This window comes from Amblyomma americanum, chromosome 9, assembly GCF_052857255.1.
Source record: "Amblyomma americanum isolate KBUSLIRL-KWMA chromosome 9, ASM5285725v1, whole genome shotgun sequence".
Lineage (NCBI taxonomy): Eukaryota > Metazoa > Arthropoda > Arachnida > Ixodida > Ixodidae > Amblyomma > Amblyomma americanum.
Window position 1 is genome coordinate 72,643,321 of NC_135505.1, and position 26,446 is coordinate 72,669,766.

At 42.7% G+C, this 26,446-nt stretch overlaps 1 protein-coding gene across 1 annotated transcript in view; it reads left to right on the forward strand.

The window, feature by feature from the left end:
- The window catches only part of LOC144103421 (uncharacterized), a 140,272-nt gene extending 117,956 nt beyond the window's left edge, over positions 1-22,316 (forward strand). The window contains 9 exon segments of the mRNA XM_077636142.1: positions 1,346-1,669; positions 5,061-5,092; positions 5,095-5,365; positions 6,407-6,730; positions 12,346-12,657; positions 14,545-14,865; positions 17,785-18,081; positions 19,234-19,554; positions 21,833-22,316. Of these exon segments, the coding sequence (XP_077492268.1) occupies positions 1,346-1,669; positions 5,061-5,092; positions 5,095-5,365; positions 6,407-6,730; positions 12,346-12,657; positions 14,545-14,865; positions 17,785-18,081; positions 19,234-19,554; positions 21,833-22,263 (2,633 nt within the window). The 3' untranslated portion in view covers positions 22,264-22,316.
- Positions 22,317-26,446: the final 4,130 nt, after the last annotated feature.

Sequence of the window (26,446 nt, forward strand, 5' to 3'; positions counted from 1 at the left end):
ATTGCTCTCAGTACTGTTCCTTAAAACAAGGGTGTAAAAATGACAATGAATGGGTTGCTGGACAGAGAACCACAGTTTTGTACATCCTGCTTACATCAAGCATTGAAAAGGCTATTCTGTGGAGAACTGTGCAAGAGATGAAAGACAACAGCTACATCACGTCCGGATTGTGTCCGAATTTGACTTGTTTTGCCCCTAAAACCGTAAAAGGCGCAGTGCAACGAGCAGATTTAATAATGTTTCAGAAGACTTAATTGTACAACAGCTTACAAGGTGACAAATCGGACAACGGATCGCAAGGGGCCACCTAAATTGCAGAAAGCCACATTCTTTCTGTGGAAAAGACGTACGCCGGCTTACCCGCGAACGAGAGCACTACTCCTATCGCGCTAAATTTTTACAATTTAACAACCCTATGGGAAAGTCCTGAGCTTTAGATTTTTGCAAAGTCGGTACTCTAAGATATAATGCATCGTGCATTGCAGGAAGAAGCTTCAGTGTTAAAGAAACGCAGATCGTGGTATTCTCTGAAGTTCACACTGAATTTATTATTTATCCTATATTATTTGGCTAACTACGAAATCTGCCCAATTGCGAGATGCTACTTCCAATGCTCTAGAGTATTAATAGCAGAATCTCTTTGCCATGAAACTTAGGTACCCGATTCGGTACTTATTGAACGAGGTTGTTACAATGTGGTTAATGAGCATCTGTCATCAGTTAATTTCCTCGGGTAGGGGCCAAGAGTGACAAACATTTCTCCCCATGCTTAGAAATTTTCTTTCATTAAAGTTAGATTGCATGTTGCAGGTTACAGGTTGTGATACAGCAAAATATCGAAGGAGGTGCCAAGGTCACAGACTGTGTACGGGATCTCCCGTTAAGAGAATTGTGAAAAAAAAATGCACGATCAGCCGTTGACAAAAGTTCCATTATCATCAATACAGAGCGGTTAATGAAACAGAGGAGTTTTCATTAAGTGATATTTAAATGAAAACTACTGAAATGCCTAACAGCACAATGAAAGCCAGTATAAAAAGGACAGAAAATGATGTAAATGGTAAAAATTGGACAATTTACGCTGAGAACGATAATTACGATGATTGTAAAAACTCACGAAGAGTGCCGCAGAAAATTCCTGCATGTTTCTGCCATCGCAAAACGCAGCACTAGAGCACGGCGGCAATCCGGATAGAAAGAACCCCTATAGTAATTTAGTTTGAATAGAACTTCAGGCATCTATTTTACTGCACTAGTAGAAAAAGGCGCCTTGTATCTACGCCTGTTCATTATATGTGGTGCCTACAACATTATATACGCCATTAACACTGAAACTTCGGCGCAGCGCTACCGGACGTTGCCAACCTCAGCGTGGCATCTGCGGCGGACAACAACTTCACTGTGACGTGGCAGCGACCCCAGGTCCGCTTTGACTATTACAAGATTAAAATAACTCAAGAGAATGAAGACACTCGCCTCAATGCTTCGTCGCCATACGTGGGCGCGTGCTCTGAGGGTACCATCATACACTACCAACAGGCCCAGGTCACCTGTAGCCACCTAGAAGCCTGCAAGAAAACAAATTTCACTGTGCGCACCTTCAGCAACGGCCCTCCGGAGCACATTTCGTACGGAGTTACTGTCGAAAGTATTTCTATCCCAGGCCAAGGTAATTATGTGAGGATGTAATAACCATTTGCTTGTCTTCTCTAAATCTAAAGGCACTTTAAAGGCAGCAGAGTATGATTAACCAGCAGCCTTCTTTCTATGTTTGCCCCGTGTATGCTGGTTCTCACCGTGTGCACCTCATGGCCTCGCTTGCAACCAGTGCACCGGCGTTTTTTTTTTTTTTTGCTGAGTTTCTACTGACTAGCTCGTAAGTAGTAATCAAAGATTATCCTTGATTGTTCTATGTGAAAAAAACGTGATGTTACACTCGAGCCTTCTCTCTATTAGGCGCCAAACAGTTCACATCGCTGTGTACTTGCTGGGATAACAAAAAATGCGGTTATTTTTTTTAGTTGAATCTGAAAAAAAGCGTTTTTTCTCTGCTCAGTAATTTCTGTCTACCAGAGGAACGATTATTGAAGGGAATATGGTATGATCGCTTAACAAACACTGAATGATGAAAATAATAACCAATAGATAAAAGGAATAAATAACTTAGAAGCAAAAAAGAACTAACACGAGCTGCTCAGGCTTCTTCCAGGCGTGGACTATGAGTTAAATAATTATTGCAGTTATCTGTCCTCACGTCTCGTGGCTGATTCGTTTGTACATGCTAGATGTGTCTACAAACCACATAAAACAATGCGACTAATCAGTATACTAAAGTTTTTTGCTAATAATTAGCGCCGGTCACACATGACTTGTTACTTGGGACATGACAAGGTTGTAAATATAGGAGGGAAGGTGTAATCCTACCACCTTGAGAAAATTTGCGTGATTTAAACATTCAACAAAAATACTTCGGTTCAATCACTCCTTTGTTTCTGGCTAACACTAGAGTCTAATGTGGAGAACCTTTTCGGCGCTGTCGATTGTACTTGCTTAGTGGCCCCTAAAGGGCATACAAGAGAAGGTTGCTCCTGGTGTATCAAGAATACCGATCGGAGCCGCGCCGTTCACTCACTCAACAGTACATGGTCACGCGTGGTCCATTATTCCTCTAAACCCACTCTAAGATACTTCGTGCTGTTAACTCGAGGTTCAGCAGAAATATTTTCTGTCTTTCAGGAGAACAAATTTTTCTGCCTAAACTTGTATACACCTGAGTTCGAAGCAAATAATTCCGAGTATTTATTGCACCTTAATCGGTATTTTTTTTACTCGATTACTAAGAAATTAATATCGACGTCACACTCGTGCGATTAACTGCCAGTAAGACTGAGCACATGTATTGAGTTTAATACATACACCTACGCCAAGCAAATACTTCAGTTAATCTGCACTCGTGTCGCCGTCAACATAATCGACATATTCCTTTGATAATCGAGAAATATTGCCGCTTTGGCCATCACGGCAGCCCAAAAGTTATAAACCTGTCAGGTCATCTGGGGCACAATTCCCGCCAAATTTGAATGTAGTTTATGTAGTGTATGAATGTAATTTGAATGTTTTAGCGAGCTTTGGTTTCAGCGCGCAACTAAAGTGTTAAAGCAGGACCTTTGTAACGTTAGCACCCACTTTGTGGTGGCACTTGATCATGATTTAAATATTAACGCATATAACCACCACATGTTAGTTTTGAATAAAGATAATATTCCGGAAATCTTTTGCGATAGTCTACATAACTTGCATGCATATTTGCTTTTCTAATGTTGTTATGCACTGCACCCCCGCTGGAACAAATCCCAGTAGTACCTTTATGCCGAAAAAATGTGTCCCGTACTGTGCTTAACCAATTTTTCTTGATCCCTGTTCACCTCACATGAACTATGTGCTAGAACACACAGAATGTTTTTTTTCAGTACGAAAATCATGCTTAGATGTGAGCCGCTGACATCAGAAGTAGCCAAAAACTAATTTTGCATTGCAATGGTATATTCATAAAAAACAATTTTCAAAACTGTAACACATGAACGCAAAAAGCAGCTGAGCCTGCTGCTTTAAAAAAAACCACACAAAAAGCACAAGTTTTATGTTTCAAGCGAGACGACTAAATCGCATTTCGTTCCTGTAGCGTAAGCGATTTCCTCTAGCGTAAACAGCCAAGCGGGCGCAATTCTATACATTTCACTTTACCCCTGCCAAAAGTCAGCAGAAAAGTATAGTGCAGGCGACATTCATACTTTTGGCATTGACCTGCGCACAATCGGCAAAAGTGCAGACGGTACAGCTGCAGTTTCGAACTTCAAAATCCTGCGTAAAGTGGCCACTTGTAGAAGCGTCTATAGGGTGGAAAATGCGCTACAGCACAACAATACTGACAGGCGAATTCCCCTTGTACACGACAGAAGCTCGTCATTTCATATGGCAGCGCGCGGCATTGTATCCGATAATCATTTTCTAGTGCAGGATTTTAAATTCATTAAAACGTTTTGTAGCATTTAACATCAATGAAATATGCGCAGTCCGCTCAGTTCGCATTAAACTTGCGGTAAAATTCACCGACAATTGGAAGGGACCTCCTCTTGAAAGTGCTAAGCGCTAGAGACGGTTTGGCTCTAAGCTACGTTTTGAAGGTAATTTTTGCAATAAGGGGTTGCGATGACAGCCATAAAAAAGCTCTAAACACCGCGAGACATCTTGACCTTTCCTTGCAGATAAGCACGAGCGATAGCATGCCTATGCTGTCAGCAAATTATGTCAGCAACGAAAAGAGTAGAAATATAAAAAGATGAAAACCAATGATCAGCGTAAAAATATGTTAAATGTCATGTAAAACATTTATGGTTAAATCAAAAGCACAATGATATCATAAAAGGAGAAATACAGAAGTATAAGTCCAACTTAGCGGAACGCACACAAATACGACCGCTACGAAGAAGGACTGCGGGGAGAAGCAATCAGTAAAGAGATAAATTGACGCAAGTTCGCAAAAAGGCAAGAGCACCTAAACAGCAATGCAATTCGTTTTGAGATATTCCGGATAGTGTAAAACTCTCTAGGCTGCGCTAAGAGTTCAAAAGCAAATTATTGGGCATGCATAATTTCTCAGCCACACGTTTTACGACATTTCCTAACACTAAAACTCTCTGCTCTGCAAAAATCATGCACTGTTTTGTTTTCCTCTTGCCCACCGAGTCTATTCAATATTTCATAATTTTTGTTAATTCGTGTTTATATTTTCGGCAGAATGTTACACACACTATTTGTAAAACGCTGTGATTCTGGAATACACATGCGGTGTGAAAAAATATCACAGCTTTATTCAATCAGCACGATTTAGTTCTGTAAAATACATAATTTATTGATATTTTCGGCTGTTACCGTCCATACGAGGCATCGGTAGTAAACTATAAGAACGCATAAAGAATTGTGTGACTTGTCAATGGTTGCTGTAAGATATTGAGTTCATTTCTATGTAGCTGTTGTTTATTTTGACTATCTCAATATAGATCCAGACCCACCAAGAAATGTCATCATGACGGGCCTTCGCGTTCGCGTCGGCAGTGGGAGCCGCCAGCGAAGATCTACGGCACACTAAAAGAATACAAGGTTAAAGTCTGCGACACCTACAAGTCTTGTGACGGAGAACACGCCATGAACGGCTGTGCTGAATACGAGACGTTGGAGGCACAGCTTGAGTTCGACAGTACTGCAGGCACCCAATACTGCGTGGCAATCACGGCTGCCATGGAATGTGGGGCGGTGAATATTTCTAGCCGTCCGGTCGTAGCACCCTTCAAAACCCCTTTGTTAGGTAAGCCTTGAATTTTGCAACAAAAGTTTTTCAACAAATATTTTATTTGTTACCGAAGACAATAGCATTATATTGACCAGAAGAAAAAGAAAGGACCACCATCGTTTTCAGGAAATCATTTTACCTTAAGAATACCTCGGCAATTGTTGGCGTATCCATAAATACACGTAAATGAAACAAGTAAACTTCTCCAAAAGTTGACATGTGCTCCAGCACACTTGTGAAGAAAGACAGACAACACAGTTAATGTTAAGAACGAGAACGCAGTTGCCAGCAGGGCCGATATTTAACTCAAAAATAAAACATTTTAAAGTTTTTTTTCTTCAATTATGATAACGGTAATCGTTGTCAAGCATAGAGACGTACTCTTCTGTGCACTTCATGTTTTCCCCAGGCGTTCAAAGAGTCTGACTGCAACGCATTAGATTAAACACGAAACAATTTAGTAAATAAGCTTCGAGAGTATTATTGGGCTCATAAAAAAATCAGAGAATGAGTTCATCGCTTATGTTTTGACCTAAACAGGGAGAGCAGCATCGAGACTTGCTGGAAGAGAACTGAACTAAGGTTCAAATATTAGTTTAGGATAACTACCCATAGCGTAGTTGTTGCAGGGGCCACTTTATGTTTTCCAATTGTGAATGCAGGCGGCGGGAATGTGAAATAAAATGACTGAAGAGCAAATGACTAGGCCTGTGTGCAATTGGCGAAAACTCTCAACTTACGAGCATGTGCGCTCTGGAATTGAAATAAAAAAAAATAGAATAAGTACATAAACCAACGAATATTTAACCCTTCCACTATACAACGAAAGAACACTCAAGATTAATAATTCAGGAACCAAGGATGTACACCATTCACGAACGCACAATTAGCTAGTGCTTCCATATTCTGATTTAACATCGAACGTTCCACGCTAAAACAATATTACTAATCACAGTCTGCCTACCTGCATTATAGAACGCGAGAATGACTACAGTGTTTTGAAGAGGCAGCCATCGATCTCCGTCGCTTTAATGTTTTCAATAATTGCGTGCGCAGTGCTTCCTGATGTCGCCAGCCTGAGTCTAGTAGCCGCAGGCAGTGATTTCTTCACTGTCAAATGGGAGCGACCAGAAGTGCCCTTCGACTACTACATGATCGAAGCCGCACAACCGAATGAAAACAGCAGCGAAAGAGCTGAAGCGCGACGAGCTGGATCTTGTTCTAGCGGGACCATCATTCACCCTAACCAGACGCAGGTCACCTGCAGCAGCTTGAAACCTTGCACAAAGTGGACGTTCACAGTGCACACCTACAGCATTGGACCACCAGCGCTTACTTCTCTGGGAGCTTCACTCTACGATATCAGCGTCCTCGATCAAGGTGATTTTCCAGCTTTTTACGCGTACAGAAAAAAAGAGGTGAAGTCAAGTGCTTCCGTTTATATATGGAGCCTGTTTCCTGACATTACCGAGAGTATATATACTATTCCGAAATGTATTTATGAGATCGCAGTCTGAAATCTACAGCTTCTAGATACGGCTCTGAGGCATTCTCAGAAGGCAAGTTTTAAACAGCTTATTAGAACCACAGAGTCTGTCAGCTTAGCTTTATTGCGTCACCTTCGAATGCGAAACGTCTGAAGCCAGTTCAGAAAGAGTTATTCCTGAAGATGGTGTCACAGCTGAATTTTGTATCTTTTATACAACAGAGGCGGTCACCCCCGCCTCTAAGAACGGTTTATCGCAGGTGGGTGACAAGTCATCTGCTATAATACTACGAAGGACTGAAGCTAATAATGCGCAGTAATCTCAGATATTTTATTTGCGTATTTGTACTCCAATGTTGACAGCATTCATATCCACATGCGAAAACTTTGCTTATTGAAAATAAAGCTCGAATGGCATTTAATAACTGTTTGTCTATTGGAGGCACCATCATGTTTATGAAGTAAGAATTGGCAGGCAAACAACCCATTTTATTTCACTGTTTTCCCACTTTTGTCGAGATATTTGACGATGTACATGCGTTGAAAAGATAATACAGAAAGTTGCAGTTGTATAATAATAATATGTCCGAGAAGAAAAATTAAGTGCAATGGGAACTCAGCAGTTCATCTAGCAAACAAAACCATTGCCGCTGCAACAAACGCAGGTACACTCTCGTCACGTACAGAGAGACAAGCAGCACAAATGAAAATGGGCTGCCATCTGCAATTTACTACGTTTAATCAGAAACAGCTGCAACAGAAAACGGAGAATTTACATTCTCTAAAGGCTAAAAATATGAAAGCCTTCGGTGCTGAGAGCCTTAAGTTTCACAAAATTATTTTCGCTCCTAAAAGAAATATGGTTTGGATTAGTAACTCACTAATCTTTAAGCTCTATTACGTAAAACATGTCCGCCTTGCTGTAAAATTCATCTCCATAGTTATCATAACCCCTCTTCTCACGGTTTTTTCAATATAAATTCAAAACAAAACATTCCTCAGAGACCTGTGTGGTTGCGAAGTGAATTTAAGCCAGAAAACAGAAAAATGAAATCACACGTCATTTCGGAAGCTACTCGGTTACATAATCAGGTATGACTGTTGAAGTTGCAGGTTGCCTTTTTAAGCCCTCGTATTGTCAGCCGCCAGGTCGCTGACCGAGAACTTACTGTTTAAAAACGGGGAAGGGTTTCCAGAGAGGCTGTCTACATTAGAGCTTAAAAAAGGCGAGCTGCAACCAACTCGCCCGCAGCCACACAGGATGATGGAGCAGAGTACGTTCTTGAACTCTGTGTTATTTTATTCTCGGCTGGTGTAATTTTCTTACTTTTATTAAAAAAATCTTAAAAGTGAAAACAAATCAACCTATGCATTCTGCACTTCAAGCTAACTAACTAGCAAACCCTTTCTTTTGTATACAGAGATTTTGTGTCATTTTTACCCTCCAGGAATCATTTTAGGCATCCGCACTGTGTGGCTCTTTCTTACCTAACTTCTTTCTTGCTGTTGATCATCGTGAAAATGGCTCAAGAATATTTGCTCAATTATGCTGCTTTTTTTGCGTGAATATCTCTGATGGAGACCACAAATTCAGTGATGCTCCGATGACAGTCGCGCAGCTAAACAGCTACTGGTGTCAACGGAATTCAGAAGCTAGGCCAGGGCAGCGATATAGAGTTTTATAAATAAGATCAGCATTTACTCAGTGTGAACAGGTAATACAATACACTTGCTGAGAGAATTGCATTTTGAGTCCTAATGCTTCTGCCACATTTGAAAAAACGCAAATCATCAGCAGCGGCACGTTATTTTAAATCGTGCTTCTTCCGGAAAAAATGGAGGGAATGGCAAATCTTTCTGATAACTACAGAAAAAAAAATTGAAAAGCCGCTTTTTTCGCCACTCTCACATGCATGCATGCATATCAATAGCCCCACTTGCCAGTTTCCCATAATGATTTTAACATTCGCACGGCAATGAGATATGGGTGTAAACAGTATGGCAAATTCTTCAATTGTTCTTAATAATTGACTGCTCCAGAGGCTTTCCGCAAGCTTACCGGGTGGCAAGCGAATAAAGCGAAGCTCCAAATTCCGTGCCTACACGGAGCCTTTGCAGAACTCTTTCCTTTTAACTGGTGTTTGGAACAACGTGGCACGGTAGCGCTGCTTGTAAAAGCGGTCATACACTCGTGGTGGGTGGCGATGAGTTCACATTATGCACTGTCGCAGGAATTTAGAAGTGGAATCACTAGAAGTTTTTAACTTACAATCGTGTAGCTGTTCCTGAATACTAAACTGGCCGTATCGCTTTAATTTTATAAGGTGATCAAAGGCGACACCATCTAAAATACGCTTTCAAAGGTGATAAGTCGCAGCAAGTAGGAATCTGCTTACTTCGCTATGAAGCCCACTTCAACAATATAGGAGCTCAAACGGTCGCAGCTATATTGAAGCGCATTGCCGCATATGTTTTTCCTGTTAGTTACTGACTACGGACACGCGATGAATTTATCTATCTTCCTCTCTCTCCTTTATATGGCTGCCTTCGTCGACCTCCCACATGTAGGGTAGCATACTGCACGTCGCCCAGTTATATTCCTTGGCTTTCCGCTCATTATTCCCTTTCTCTGTCCCTACCGAAGTTAATTGTTCCTGCTCGGGACCTCACTTTATACTGAAGAAAATTTGCCTTGTTTTCTTGACACTCATTGCAGGGTATTTGCTTGAATTTGCCTCGTCTCTGTTTGCATGGCTCGGCCAGACTGCTGATTCATCCCTTACAAAAACTTCTTCAGACAGTCTATAGACTGTCCATACAGTTCTGCCTATAACGTCTATAGACTCTCTATAGACAAACTCTTGAAAACAGCGTATAGGCAATGCCAATCCTATAGTAGGCTTTTTTATATAGACTGTCTATAGACTATTAATAGAAACGAATAAATATATGTGCGAAGACAGTAGAGGCTATAGGAAGTCTATACATGTCTGTACACCGTTTTTGTAACAAATAGCTCCAACTTTTTTGCCCTTTTGCGCAACGACACGTATTGTAGGCTCTGGCCAAAGCCCCATCCTTTGCCACAACTTCGGCGGCACGCTCGAAGGACCTTCATGTTCACCAGGATAATAATAATAATAATAATAATAATAATAATAATAATAATAATAATAATAATAATAATAATAATAATAATAATAATAATAATAATAATAATAATAATAATAATAATAATAATAATAATAACAATAATAATAATAATAAATATTGGTTTTTGGGGAAAGGAAATGGCGCAGTATCTGTCTCATATATCGTTGGACACCTGAACCACGCCGTAAGGGAAGGGATAAAGGAGGGGGTGAAAGAAGAAAGGAAGAGAGAGGTGCCGTAGTGGAGGGCTCCGGAATAATTTCGACCACCTGAGGATCTTTAACGTGCACTGACATCGCACAGCACACGGGCGCTTTACCGTTTTGCCTCCATAAAAACGCAGCCGCCGCGGTCGGCTTCGAACCCGGGAACTCCTGATCAGTAGCCGAGCGCCCTAACCACTCAGCCACCGCGGCGGGTGTTCACCAGGATCCCTGTGGGGTTTTGCGCGTTCGACACTTCGGGCCACGATTTCTTACAACTCGCATCACGACTGCGTTAGTTCACCAGGATCCCTGTGGGGTTTTGCGCGTTCGACACTTCGGGCCACGATTTCTAACAACTCGCGTCACGACTGTGTTAGTGCGGCTGGGTATCACCATTGTGTGTGGGCTATTGTTACAGGACCGTTTTTGACTAGCGCCTTTTATTGCTAGCCGGTCTGATCATCGGACCGAAAAATGCGCCGCAGTTGCTTGCTCCTATCGTTACGTCCAATGTCAAGGCTTCCTAGGATCCCTAGGCATCAAGCAATGTGGTGTTTATGCTCGCCTTAGCGCACCCAGTTCATTTGAGCTCAGCGCACCTGCTCCCTTCTTCCCTACTATCCTCCCCCTCCGTGATCACAGTTCTTCGCCCCCTCACGCTCACTTCAGCCCGCATCACGCTCTTTTTACTTTTCCCCTCCTACTAAATTCTCGCCTCTCGCCCTTCTGGGGACGCCGTCACTACAAAGACACGGTTTCAGAGAACGAGGCATAAACAGTGGTCGCTGTAACAAAGGAGCTGAAGTGTCGTATATAGAGAGGTTCAGTACCCAAAGTAAGCGGAGGTGCGTCACGCTTTAGTTACCCAAATCTAAACAACCGGCTCATTAACTTTATATTTCCATAGTACGGACAATTCAACAACGCCACTAATTATTTGGCGCGCAGCCAACTTGAGTAAGGTTCCTGAGAAATATTCATCTCTCCGGGCGGCCGTTTACCGGCGCAAATGCATACATATGGTAACACCAAGTACAAAAAATCTGAAAAATACAACTATTACTGAGTAAATGGTAAGGGTGCTGATCATCCCCACGGCGAAAACTTAGTAAACACGAGTGAAGATGCTTGCAGAGTCGCAACTTAGTTATAAAGACACCCTTAATAACGAAATTATTGTTTGTGTAACACTGAGTGACCCTCGGCAGCTCTATACGCGATAGGCAATTTGTGTGTAAGCTTGGTTATTGAGACAGAAATTTGCACCGAGCAAGAGGAATGCAAGTGTAATAAAACTGCATTACAATTTGCAATGCGCTGGTAATATTTTTCTTAAAAAATGCTTTAAAGTTCCAACCTTCATAGAAACACTAACTGATCCTTGAATTAAGGTTTTTTTAGTCATCCCCATACGGTAAAGAAGCACAATAAATACTTAGTCCTCAGCGAGAAACTTTCTACGTGCGTTCGAAGTAAGGTCAGAGATTAGAATAGAAGAAAGCAGTACTTACTATAGATTGGGCGATGTTTTATTACCTTCCCTTTCTGCGCTCATCTTTATTACCGGAGAGAATACCCTTCCTACATATCTTTGCAACCAGCCTCGATGCATAGAAATACTTGAAAATTTTGCTGCGTGTTTTTGATGTGCTGTTAATGGAGATTTAAAGACTTTTGTGTCCTTCTGGGAAGCCCGAACGCGGGGGGCACTCTGACCGCGTATGTAATCAGGTCAGAGCAGCAGACTCTTTTATGTTGTACGCCAGTGTTTGCATAAAAATGGTCTCGATGGTTGGACAGCAAATTCCGGCCTTCTTTTGATGTACGTTCAGGGCATTTCACTGGCCAACACATAATTTCGGTGGCATTAGGAAGCTCTTCTTTGCTCTTTGGACGCAGTATCAGTTAAAGGTTTCTAGGTGACATCCTCTTCGTAACTGTTGTTTTGACATGACCGCAAGATAGCAACTCTCCGTAGAGTTAAGAAGTCCAAATCACAACTGTAGCTGTCCACGAATCTGGTATGCAGCAATCAAGAATATATTGCATGATATTCGGTTTCGTAATGTGAAAAAAATCTCCGCCTGCCCTGTGAATAACATGGCAGGCAAAGTTGCACAGCCTCTTACGATTTCGCGCTTTCATCATAGCGCCAGACCCTCCCACGAGCATCAGTATGGTCGCCGTATCGCCATCACTAAGGAAACTCGAGTGGGGACTACCAAGGAAGGCGTCTGAAAGGACTTTCACATACACCGTGAATATTTGTGCCAATTTCACCACCTGCGACGCAAAGGAAGTCTTAGGTGAATGCGCCAAGTATGAGACACTAGAGAGGTGGGTCGACTTCAACAGCACCGGCGAAACTTCGTACTGCGTGCAGATAAGAGCCAGTGAATTATGCGGGGAAGAAATTCTTCAAAGCCAGCCGGCGACAGCAGAAATCAGGACGCCATTGTTCGGTGAGACAAAATCTTCTCATTTACAACTTTTTATTCTAATCTTTTCATTTCCAGCTTTTTTCACTTCTCACAGACTCGAGTCTTTAGCCTGTCAGAAGAAACTGCGAAAGAAAGTGCAGGCGAAAGCTGCACCTCTATACGGACGTGCACTGCTAGCATTGCTTCACAACATTTTTCTTCAAGTGAAATGTTTTCTACAGCATAATACGGTTGCCATTGTGTAATATCAGCAAAATGCTAACGTTCTAATTAGTAACGACAAATATGCACGACAGCAGTTATGACTGAATCAAGAAATGAAAAGGCATTGCTTTTTTTCTGCTGTTTATGCATAGAAAATATAGTGTAATACTTGTACATGACAGGTAACAAACTAAAAAGTATAGGGATACACAGCCGCATGCCGCTGGTGGCATGGGAACACGAGCGTGATATCTGCTCGAGAGCATATATTTGTTATCTTCAAAAAGAGATAACCTGTTTTGTATTAACTATATTTTTGAGATAGTTGTTAGTAACAAGGAGACCGGTTTTTATCTTGAAAATGCAATGCTCGCCTCCAATGCCAGAGAATAATTTCCGGCTCTCCGTGCACTACCGACCCAAACCACATCACAGAACAGCGCGCAGTGATGACAATATGCCGACGTCATCAGGTTTCTCATGGGCTGTGCTCTTTTCGCAGCGCTTAGGCTGGTGATGTAAACAAGGAGAGAACACGTAGCACAATTTCTAATCCTGCACACTTTACTTCTGCATGAATGGTGGGCCAGAGAGTTTGCTAATAGTACATTAGGCTCTTCGTAACTAGGGCTAAGAGTGCCTATTTATATAGTAGTCTTTTTGCTAACTGTCGCACCACAGCTTCTCTACAGCACACATCCGGTTTGACGCAAATGTGTGCACCATGAACAATGTTGTTTTAAAAAGCCTTTCTTTTAACTCTAAAAGTAATACCAACATTAGGTTTTTATGTGACACAAAAAAGGAATTTGTAACTTCATTACTCTGACGCCTGGCTTACAAAAGCTGTGAGAGAAATATGAAAGAGAAGGCGGGTGAAACCGGTACAAACAGAAAGGAGCCATATAATAGCACTTCATATGTGCTCCTACTCTCATCTGACTTGTATCTTTAAAAATATTTTACTTCACGTAGGCACTAAGTAATAATAGAGTCGATTAAGCTAAATTGCCCACTCATTCTTTTGGTATGGAATCTGCTTGGCCAAAATTCAGTATCTGCCAGTCGTGACAAGAGTCTACTCATTTTAATCACGTTTGAATGTTCAATACAATTTTGAAACTCGTGAGTAATCATATGTCGAACTCCCTGATTAAGTTATCATTAACAAAAATACTTTGTACTTGAGCAGCACCAATCAGAATGTTGTAAAATTCGATTCCGGAATATGATCGTCAACGAGAGCTTATTTAGGTGCTAAATGATTTTACGTTGCTACAAAATTTCCTCCAGAAAACAGAAGTCTTTAATCTTTATTCAAAAATGAACACTGCAGATGTCACGCAGCATGAAAAGTAGCCTGTGCTAAACAAAGAAGACTATAGGAAATACTTCATCGAAAAGGAAGTCGTTCAAAATTCTCCACATACGAAATAAAACAGCTATTAGAGAAATATTACATTCGTCATAGTCTGTACGGGATATCTTCAGTCGCACTGAAATTATAAAACTAAAATATGTTAAGCATGTGAAGCAAACCACTATTTTACGTGAACACATTTGCTGTAAAGCGGAAATATGTCCTGTATTAAAGTCCCAGTGCAGCACGCTCTGCTCATCCAGAAAACACTTTAATCTGCAAGTATCGTTGTTTGTGAAATACCAGAAAGGCGAATTTTAATAAAAAATATTTTTTTTTCACAGAACCCCCCGATGCAGCAAACCTACGCCTGGAATCCGTAGCACCTGGCTCTTTTACTGTTGCCTGGGAAGAACCGCAGGGCGTATTCGAGTATTATTTGGTAGAAACCTTTCTGGAAGTAAATGGCAGCAGTACCTCAGGATACTACACTGTTGGCACTTGCGCCAGTGGTACCATGCTTCCTACGAACAGGACACGAATCACCTGCGACCAACTCCAGTCTTGCTCAACTGCCAGCTTCACCTTGCGCACTCTCCTCAGTGGACCCCCGCAGTGCTCATCGAAAGGCATTACAATCATGAACATCTCTATTCCAGGGAAAGGTATTATGCCTTATCTCAAGAGAATATGGTGGTTCTCATAAAACTACTTGACAGCACGTTATCAATCGGAGAGAAATGCGCCAATATTAAGTGGCCCCTTTATAAAGCCTTTATTGATTACGAGAAAGCTTTTGGCTAAGTCAAAAGCTCAGAATTCATACAAGCTTTACGGCATCAGTGTGTAAGACAGCCTTGCGTAAAAATACCGAAAGATATGTATAACGGCTGCACAGCCACCATAGTCATTCATAAAGACACCAATAAAACCCGGTATGAAGGATGTATGGCAGCGCATTGAGATTCACAACTGTTTATAGAAGGTATTCAGAAGCCTGGATTGGGTATGGTTGGGGATCAAAACCAGTGAAGATTTCCTTAGTAACCTGAAATTTTGTTGATGATTTAGCCTTCTTATGACAGTCAGGAAATGAGTTGCAAAGCATGATCAATCACTTAGAGAGGGAAAGCTGAAAGGTGGGTCTAAAAGTAAGATGAAGAAAACTAAAATATTTTATTAACCTGGGAATATATAATTTTGATTGCTGGAGAGGGCATGAAGGATGTAAGAGAATATATTTACTTAGGTCAAATAGTGACCGCACACACTTGGAGAGTGAAATAAGCAACTAGAACAATAGGAATGGGGTGAAACGCAATTGGCAGCTACTCTCAGGTCATGAGCGGCAGTTTACCAAAAATCCCTCGAGCGAAAAGCATATAACACCGGCCCCTTACCGTACCCCCCAATGAAAAACAAAAGGGGAGGCTAAGGCAAAAGGTCCAAATTAATTTGAAGACAACGTAGCGAGCTGTGGAAAATAAACTGACATTCGTTACGTTAAAGTCCATAAAGAGTGTCGAGGGGGTGACGGAAAGCATGTGGGTTATAGACATTGTAGTCAAAATTAAGAATCAGCTTGGGCAGGGCACGTGATAACAGACTTAATTTCGAGACAAGGCAAACGTAGCAGGGGGAGGCAGGAAGTTAGGTGGGCTAGGAAAGTTTAGTTAGGAAGCTTCTGGGGACAAAGTGGATGCGGTTGGCGCAAAACAGAGTTACTTGGACAGATACAGGTGAGGGTTCTGTCCTGCGGAGAGCGTTGTCAGGAGGATGATAGTGCTGGCTGAGAACAGTGTCCACGAGCCTAGTAGAGAGAGCTGCCACCGCAGTATGCGTAGCATAGCTTTTATTGTTCATTGCGTCAACCCGCGGTAATCATCACGACATTGATGGTAATCTGTCTTGTTTTTAATTTGTTTAATTTTAGCACTTATTGAGGTTGTAACCAGTTTCCTTCAAATTCAGTACAGGTAACTGATTACAGTTAATTCAGAGTGGTGGATTGAACCACTCTTGATCAAACTGAATCCTTTTTCTTTGCAATTGCATTTGCTCGGCAGCAGTTTCTGGTGTTTTGCCGCCATACAACGCTTTATATATTTAGTTTCCGCTCATATTTTTGAGATTTTACCTAATTCCTCTAAGCATACTCTATAATGGAGCGTAATACAAATGAATGAATTGCAGCCGGCTTGCCAAGTCCTTCTCTTTGTAATATAGTAATACGCCTTACCGTCAGGAAAAGGCGGCGTTAAGTATATTCTGGGCTGCTTTCGCAGGTAGCACAAAAAATAAGTCATCATTAAAAAATCTCTTTAAATATAGGCCTTGGAAAGCGATCGAGAGAAGAGAAAGGATGGCGCGATTATACGGTCCTGTCATGCATTGTCAGAGCGGACGTGTTGCTGGTGATTTACCTTTAAAATGCTTTATTTTTCCCAGTTTTTTTCCTTAATATAAAGTTGATTAGTGAAGCGCATATCACACGTCGGTCTTGCCAACGTTGATGGTGAGCCTTTCCTTCGGCATTTTACACATCTGAATTTTAGCAGCGCTACCGCTGCGATTCCCCGTGGGCACGCGATTGTAAATAATTCTAAAGTGTCATAACTGCTTCATCAGTTTTAAGCACATCGCTTTCGACTCATTACTAACTATGCTTATAACACATGCTTCACCTTTCCTTAACCTATTCCTCCACGGTCGTGCACAAGTGTCCCCAAGCAGCATCGAATTTCTGTAATATAGAATCTAGGATGGAATTTATGGACTTCCGAGCGGAATTTCTTACCCTTTGGCGTAGTTTTACGTACGCGGTTCCTAGCCTATACTTGCGAAGTTTCGTCAGCGAAGGTGGCAAACGCAGTGCAATAAACGCGGGGTAGAGAGGGGAGGTGGCTGTCATGTGATCTAGTACACCACCACCAACGCCCCCAAAACGTGAAACGTGCAAGCTGGCCGTAAAAAACTGCTGAGTAAAACATTTAGTATCAATCTTTAACTCTTGACATCTTGACTTTTTCAGGCAGTACCAAACACTCGATACGCAGCAGTCTTAAAGAAAATTGTACCAAAAACAGTGGTCGGAGTAAGATTAAGTCAATGAACTATGGACAACAGGCTACCGTGGCACCTTAAGGGAGACGGACCAGACTTTAAGCAAAGAGATAAAAAGCAGGATGCAGAAGAAAGCCAGGTTGACGCATAATATAGAAATGTAGGCAAGCATACGATGGAATTTTTGGCACAGAACAGGGCTATGTTGACGATGAACTGGTCAGGCCGGTCTTGTTCAGTTGATATCTGGGGTAATGAGAAAAATCGATACGATCAAATGAAGTTCGTGAACTTGTCAAAGTTACTGTTCGAAATCCAACGGGGCATACCCGTTGTTCAGCATTGTTAGGCATGTAACTATTTTGTCGTGGGGAAAATGTTAGCTGTTCATGTCTCTGGAACTGTAGGTCGGAATCACGTACGGTAGTTGGAAGCAAATATAATTATTGAATTTCTTCATACCGTTTAGTACTTTTCACTACCATCACGTGGTACTTACTGACGTTTCGTTTCTTCTGCAGTACCGGATGCACCTTCAAACATCACAGCAGTTCGAAGAGGAGCATCGGAAGTACTTCTGAGATGGGAAGCGCCGGTTGATCCTGTGCCCAAAAGCATTGAGATCTACTCGGTCGAGGTGTGCGAATCTTGTTTTGGGGGTGAACGTGGCCTCTGCTGCTGGACCAGAAACACTTCGCATCCGTCTCTCGCCGTCAGTAGCACCGCAGACGAGACATTTTGGGTGCACGTATCGGCCGGCCGACAGTGCGCTGGGGAAGTAGCCTGGAGCAAAGCCACGACAAAAGAGTTTGCCTTCGGTAAAGAAACGAATTTCCTTTCGCGCGGAAAATAATTCGCTTTTTAGGTTTTAACGTGACAATTTAACACGTAAATTTGGTGAAGTTGCGGCATTTTCCAAATGTTTCATAATGACTAGGCGCGTTACCATGGTTCTCAATAACTGAAAATTGTTGCCAAATTGTGTCACATTTTCGCAGTTCCAGGCGTCTGGTGTAAGCACTCGTGTCGGGATTCATACAGTAAGTTCTACGGTTCACAACAAGTAAGAAATCCAAGATATATCAAAACTGACAGCTGTGCAAAGAAAAGTAGTGTCGTTGGTTGTTTTATGAATGGTTCCGTAGCTAGCAGGTGGTACGTGAACTACGTGTAGAAAAATGGCACCCCTGTGGAATACTCCTATGCCGAATACATAGCTCGGAGATCGCGCAGTAAACTGTCGGCTTGCATAACTTGTAGGAGCTCGCCACAGGCCTTTGCAATGGCTATGAAAATCGAGGAGTTAGAAGATTTTTGTAATATGTTCTAAAAGAATGAAACGGCATACAGAGTTTTTAAGGCTGCACGTGCAAAGCAAAACAGAAAGACCTAAGTGAAGTCTTGTGGAAAAAAATCGTGCGTCGTGATTAATACTCTTTGTATGTTCAAGGTATAGTGCGATACAGTGTTTTTCGCGTCTGTTTAGATTGACGTGCTAGCATAGAAAGCAACCTTCATTATCGTTGAACACCACTTCAGATGGAGTTTGTTCAATAGTTAATATGTACCTTCGCGAGAAAAAGTGTCAAAAACGCGAAAATAGCTACTTAGGTGCATTGTAGCAATGTGCACCAACGATCGTTTAATTTCACTAGTGTTCAGCAAAGCAGCCAAGTAAAAATTTCACCTCCTCAAAAGGTAGTCTCGTAACAACGACAGATGAAAACGCTATGCGCTTTGGTTGCCGCTGGCTCGTCTTGGAGACTTTTGCCCCCGATTTGTGCACAGAGATCTTCCATCCGTTTCAAGAATATTTTGGATGCTGTCGTTCAAGACAAACAAATATTTTGAAGCCTTCAGTAACATTTTCAGTTCACACTACTTATGACAACGTTTAGGTGAAGTCAACTTTGCTAGCAATGAATTGAGAAAAGCATGCAGCTTCATTTAGACAATTGTTTTCACTCCAGCACCCCAGGACGTCACGGCCTTGCGGGTGACAGATGTTGGTGACGATGCATTCACTGCAGCATGGAATCGGCCGAAGGAACGCTTCGACTACTACCTGGTGGAGGTAACTGGCACAAGAAAAAGAAGTAATGGAGTCACACAGAGTTCCCTTGCGTCTTGCGCAAATGGTACCATCATCCACCCGGACGTGACACAAGTGACATGCGGGCAGTTCGAGGCACATTCTAATGTGAGCCTCACGGTGCGCACACATAGGAACGGTCCACCTGAAAGAACCTCCCCTGGAGTCACGTTAGGTGGGATCTGCATCCCTGGAGCAGGTACGTCACAATTTTTGATACAAAGACAACTCGTATGCGGGAATCGCATGGGAGCGACATAGTGTGCTGTTTATAGTCTTCCTATAAACCCTGTATATGGAGTTATATATAACTACTCTTAAATGGACGGAGAGTGGCTTAAGACACGCCAGGGGTGCATTACAGCACTGTTTTGAATTAAAACTTACCATATGAGATCGCAAGTGAAGCTTGACTATGTAAATAAGGAGCGCTGCTATGGAAATCAAAGACGCACTTCTGACGTGTTCTATCGAGAGAACTCTGCCAGTTCCTCTGCGTTTAGCCTAGCTACTTGATAAAGACGACTGTGTGGAATAATCAGCACCAGAGTGTGTATATTAGTTTTATTGTAGTGTTAACGCAGACGGAATATGCAACGGACAGCGCGAGAGTCTTGCAAGTTAACACGAGGAGTTATCTGCTGCACTGATAGCATAGTGCTGTCCTTCAATGGCCACTGAAGCTGACGTGTTCACGGTGCCATCGCTTCGAATATTAGTCGCACCAATATTTATGTTATTTATTTTTCATTCAGTCCAGGTCACCCTCACGCTCAAGCTTCACAAAAACTAGTTGACCTGGTTAGACCTCGTGAAGTGATTTCGCACTAAACAGGCTTCATATACTGTAGGTAACAAGAACTTCGACTTCTCCTTTGTGTTTCGATGGTGTGTACCTTCGGGCTGATAGACTTTGTTTCAATTTCAATTCTGTTTCTACGACTGAATATACAGCATTACGCTGTCATGCGGTGCCATTTCAATTACACAAACTTAATTTAAATAAATGTTAGGATGCAGGAGCAACCAAGTAACCTGGGATATATCAGCGCGAAGATTTCCTTTCGAAGATCGCCGACTTTTCGAAAAAGACGATCGCTTATGAAAAAAACTGTTACAGCCACATTCAAATCAGGACTTGGAATGATGATGGTCTTTATCGACACCACAGGTGAAGCTTGCATCAGCACGCCCTCAATAGCCGTAATGTCGGGTGAATTGGAAAGAACTACGTTCAGTGAGTTCATAACAGAAACGATCCCACGCACGCTGAGCGATGGCACCCATTTCCTTTACTGTGCTTCTTGTCAAATCAAGGTAGAGTTGATCGCCGAAGGGGCTAAGTATGGCGAAGGAGCAAGCTCTGCGGCGCGCCTGCGGACAGAAACTCTTCTCTGTCATGACGTAGTGAAACACTGATCCCAAAATAGATGGCCGTTGCCCACACTGTTGAGATATCTGCGATATCTTTCACACGGTGCGGGCATGTACTGTGAATCCTCACCTCTTCCCTCCCCTGCCTCAACCTGAGAGGCATGGGAGACTGCCCTCCTCAATCGCTCCACACTGGAGTTCCAAGGGGCTCTGGTAAAGCGGGCGCGAGACGGGGCCTCGCTGTGCGGTGTCCCGGACTAAGGATGTCGACCATGTAGCGGGGTTTCCTGACTCCAAATTCTCCTATTAATCACTAAAAAAAGTTTTTCACCGCCGCGACATCGCCGAGATGTTCTCCGACCTGGAGAGCTCTCCAGCTTTCAAAGCTCGTACTGACCTTCGCGGGAGGCGCGTTGCCGCGATGTTCATGCTCACTACGCATTTAACAGCAAGTTTTTATTAGACACTTAACAGCCATTTTATCTTCGCCCACCATTAATAGTGGCCCTCGCAAGAGTTTTCTTCTCTACCATTTTAGAGGTGCAACGGTGATAGTTAGCGACTGCAAGATTTTCGGGAAGAAAACTCGTATGAAGTCCTCTGTGAATGGCGGGCTCGTTTATGCGAAGAATATTTGCGAGCGGTGCGATCGACATGGGAGTCGAAGCGCACGAGAAGAGGTGGTGGAGGAAGAAGACTTTTGTATGAATCAACTGAGTGCCTTCATTCGATGGCCGGAATTTTCAAAATGAAACGACTGTCGAAGAACAACCGATGCATTTCAAACCAGTACTCGGAATTACAGCATTGCATTTGCAGGAGCCGGATTGAAGACAATGCCCCCAGAATTTTTTTGAAGCCAAGGGGAGTGTTTCGAATTTATAAACAAAGTACAACTAATTTTCGTTCTCTTTCGGATTGCTGGTGAACTCACTCTGCAGGAGTCTTAGCATAACTGAATAAAAGGCGTATAATTTGGCAAATAAACGCTCTGAAACACCTGGAGATTTTCGATCGAAAGTTGTTGATAAAAATCTAGCTGAGAGGGTATTCTAATTGTCAGTGGCAGAGTGATTAACTCATGGTACTGTCAATTTTTGCAGCTGGACCACCTGACGTGACCAACCTCATACTGGGAACCGTGAATACCAACACGTTCAGTGTAACCTGGGATCGGCCAAAAGGTTGTTTCGACTCATACGTGGTGGAACTCTACGAGGGAGAGAGTGCCAGCTATCCTGCGCAGAGAAGGATAGGGACATGTAAAGGCACAACGATCGTTCCGGACAACTTCATGATCTGCAGAAAGGTTAATAAATGCAAAGACCTGAGTGTCATTGTTCGAACTCGCCGCAAAGGACCGCCATTACGTGATTCACCTGGAGCAACGCTACAGGATATCTTTAACGTCCGTGAGGGTACTTCACATTACCCTATTGGTGTTGCGTCAGCAAAATGCCTCGACTTCATATTTATGTATGCGAATGATAGAGCTGCTTGCCGCCGAGGTACACGAGAAAGAAGCGCAGGCTAGCACCATATATCAAGACATACATCTTTGTCTATAATGTTCCGAAGCTGAGTCTATAAAAAATGCGCTCATCATTGAAGCTATTTGTGCAGCACCCCTTCGAAATAGTCTCCCTTGCAGTCTATACACTGCTTCCAACGCTTCTTGAAGTCTTGCAAACAGGTGGAAAACACTTCTTTTGGCAAAGATGTCACCTCATTTGTAGTAGCGTCTTGAATGGGCTTGAGGCTTCCCATCCAGCGACATTTTAGGGCTATCTTCACACCAGGAAACAGGAAAAAATCTCATAGGGAGACGTCAGACGAGTATGGCGGATGGGGAAGTACAGTAATGCTGTGTCTGGCGGGAAATTTTGTCATGCTGAGAGCAGTGTGCGGCCTTGCGTTATCGCGGAGAAGGCTCCATTGTCCAGATACCCATAAGTCAGGGCGACGGCGTTGCAGTGTATCACGCATGTGTTAGAGCACGCGGATATAAAACTCCTGATTCACCGTCTGCCTTGTGGAACGAACTCGTGGTGTATGACACCTTTGGCAGCGAAAAAATTGTCAGCAACGCCTTTGGTTTGGTCTTCTGTCACCGCAACTTTCCCGACGCCGGAGAGCTTGTGGACGGCCATTGGGCGCTCTGCCTTTTTGTTTGAGGATCGTTGAAAACACCGTGTTCCGTATTCAGCAATGATGCTGTCGAGGAATGCACCATCCTTCTTTGCCTCGAAGAGCAAATCAGCGCTCACTGATGTCAGCGTGTCCTCCTGGTCCTGTGTGAGGGAGTGCGGCACAAGTCTGGCATTCAGCTTTCGTTTCCCCAAGTTCTCACGCAATATTTGGTGGCGTATTGTCTTACTAACACCGAGAGCATCTGATAGCATACGGACTGTAATGTTGCGGTCTTGCTGTATGGTTTTCTTGATCAGAGCTGTGTTGTTTTCATTCTGTGAGGTTGAAGGACGCCCCTGCGTTGTGTCGTCTTCCATCGACGTTCTCCCGGAAACGAACCTCTGGTGCCACTCAAAAACTCGCGACCGCCATAATGTCTCGTTGCCGTGAGCATAACGAAGGAGCTCATACGACTGTGTGGCTGTCTTGCCAAGCTTCACACAGAATTGTATGTTTACACGCTTTTTGAGGTGGACGTCCATCTCTCCACATTCACTCACAGTAGAATGCGCAGACGACTAGAGACAACGCATTTTTTCTACATGTCGTGCCATCTGGCGGCTGCCACAGCAATTAACAAAAATATCTGAGGTTAGCCCGAAAAGATGGCGCTACAAATACGCGCCAACTTTGAGTGAATCATTTCTAGAGAAGAAAAATATTCAGTCCCGAGACTTTACGGACAAAGGTTGTAGTCGCAATAGCTTTGCAGAGTGTGTTAACACAAGGTGAGTCAATGTCAAAAAAGCATACCCTCATTTGGAGCATTACTTAGCGCTTTAAGGAATAGTGGTCGCCGTCTCTCTCATTCTTTCGGCATCAGTACAATTTATTACGTCCGACTAGTACTTGAGTTTTTAGCTTTCTTTAAGATTCAAAGTTCGTATTGACTTTGAAAAACTGCCGATTTTTCGATGTTGCTACCAGGTACTTTTTATGATAGCTTCGTACTCTGCTGTAATGCTACCTTACTAAGTACAAAAACAAACAGCAAACCACATCCCTGTTTCAGCGCTCCGAAATGCGCTTTGAAAGAACAAATCACTTATGTGTTAAGCGCACGGTCCCGGACAGGGTATTGTGTTTGCTGTGGACCCGATATATTTCAGCATCAGCTGATTCCTTGTAGAAAACGAAGTGCCTTCACAATTCAAGGTGGTGGGATGTGAACGAATATAATCTCAACTTGAAAGCGCTTTTATTCATGCTAAAAAGTTCCTATGGGCTAAACTTGCTCGATCCCAAGTTGTTTAGGTGTGCCTGCTTGCTTAATTTTACAGCCGTAGTATAGCTTTAGTAAGTGCATGTTCTATGCCACGACAAGCAAAATGACCTTCTGCCACCGTCACCGCAACCATATAATCATGCAATGCAAGCGCCAACTTTCTTGGACAAGTAAGCCGCAATTTGAGCAAGTCATAACACAGCTGCAAACGCAAAGAAAACCTAGTTGGGCTGCGTTTTAGTCATACTACATATTTTGTTGTGAGTGCGTCTAGGAGCGCTTTATAGTGATGTGCTCATCTGGCATTTTTTGTTGGTTTCATTTCATATTGTCCTTTCTTGGACCGTAAAAAAAAAGCTAAGTAGGTGTTGCGTCCTTGAAAATGTTCGAGAGGGCTGCCTTTTAAGGTTCTTTAGAAGGTTCCAGCCCACATTTAGCTCGTAAAATTAAGAGCTGGGTACTTAAGTACGTAGTTAAAATTGACAAGCTTCAAGAAGAACGCTCCAGAGCCAATCGTAATTTCTTGAAGAGCCCTTTCAGACGCGGAATATTATAATATTGCCTCGTGGAAGCTTTTGCACTTTGCGAGTTATCTTTTAAGGCTCCAAAAAAGTGTGCTTCGGTTACGTTATACCTTGGTGCAAGCACTTCAGCCAGCTGTTCCCAAGATCATCTACAGCTTGTAAATTAATATTAATTGATGAAACCTATAGAATGAAAATGTTATTTATATAAAATTTTGTGTACAATGCAATCTGAAGAGAAAAAAAAATTCCCGTGCAGGTCTTATAAGCGCACAGTTGGTTTCACATGGTGAGGATATTCCCTCTGTTTCAGAGGTTAGATTAAATTTAACTTGGGAGCCTCTAATATGCAGGGTGTTGCAACCAAGTTTGTGAGCAATTAGATTAACCCGTTTTTTTTTTGTTAAAAAGAAGCGCTTTTTTTTCTACAAAGCATGCTGAGCGGTTTTGTGCATTTATAGAAGGTTGGTCAATCAAATCTGGAGAAATAAATTTTAACTCTCAGAGGGCAGCCTTGTTATTAATCGGAAATGTTGTAGCCCATCAGAAGAAACATCCATGAGAATTTATATTCTCCAAAAATGAAATTCTCGTCACTGCTACCACGCAAATTATTTTGGGCCGCACGCTGCGGAAACCGAAACCGCATTGCCAGAAAAGAGTGCTGGCTCCACCTACGCGTGTTCGTCGTACATCAAGCCACCTGTCACGTGCTCTGTGCTCACTCAACGCTCACACTCCGACTGTCCGTAAGGTGTACGTGACACCCGCAGCGCTGTGTGTTGCTTTCTGATTGGATTGGCCAGCGCTCTTTCTGTACGCACGGTTACTGTTTCACTCGTATGCGGATCTGAAATTTTCCTTGATGAATCCGCGACAGAGAGCACGCTTTCTAGATTATTAGGCCTGATATGGATATTATTTTCAGCGTGCTAAAAATCCCTCAGTAGCTACAGTGCCTGACCGTAGTAGGTAAAAAGTCAAGTATTGAATCTTATTTAACGAAGCTGGTAGTTGGCGCGTGTTAGCTTTATACTGATACACTACACTCATTTTCTCGGTACTGGTACAAGTCATGACGAAAAAAAAAGCGATTATAGAACTCAGAAAGCCTGTATGTAAGCATTGCTACAGTCTTGATGGAAAAATTTGTGAGTATTCAACAAAGTTTTATTTATGGAACAGAGGCAAACATAGGCGACAGGAAATGCTGTACCCACGACGATAACAGACAACAGAGCGGTGTGTCCAGGTCAAAGTCGAATTTCAACTGGGAGTGAGCAGAGACGGGGATGCAGCGAGGCATTTGCGCTTCGTCCAAGTTCCGGAAAGAAGCATTCACGCATTGCCTGTGTTTTCAGTGGATATCGGAATAGCCGCAAAAATTCTAAAGTTATGTCGTGGATTTGGTGCCGATTTCTAGACGCCCGGTTTGTGGTGGCTGCAGTAACGAATGCTAGATCTAAGCAGACGTGGCTTCTTGCAGGAACATGGCCTGAATCTGAAATAGGCTCCCTTTAAATGGACTCACTTTCTGAAGTAAGGCCTTTTTCTGCATCCCAGGCAGCTCACTCTTTTCGGTATATACCTGGATAGAGGATAGCAAAATTATTTATTACGTCGATTTCAAAATTTAAGCTCAGCATTGACACTCAGATAGAAGATGTTAACGCGACCCGAGTTTTCACGATACCAGTTTTCACCCAGTGAACGAAATTACGTTTCTCCTGAACTCATGCACAGATAATCCAGTACTTCCTCTTTTTTTCTATTCATCG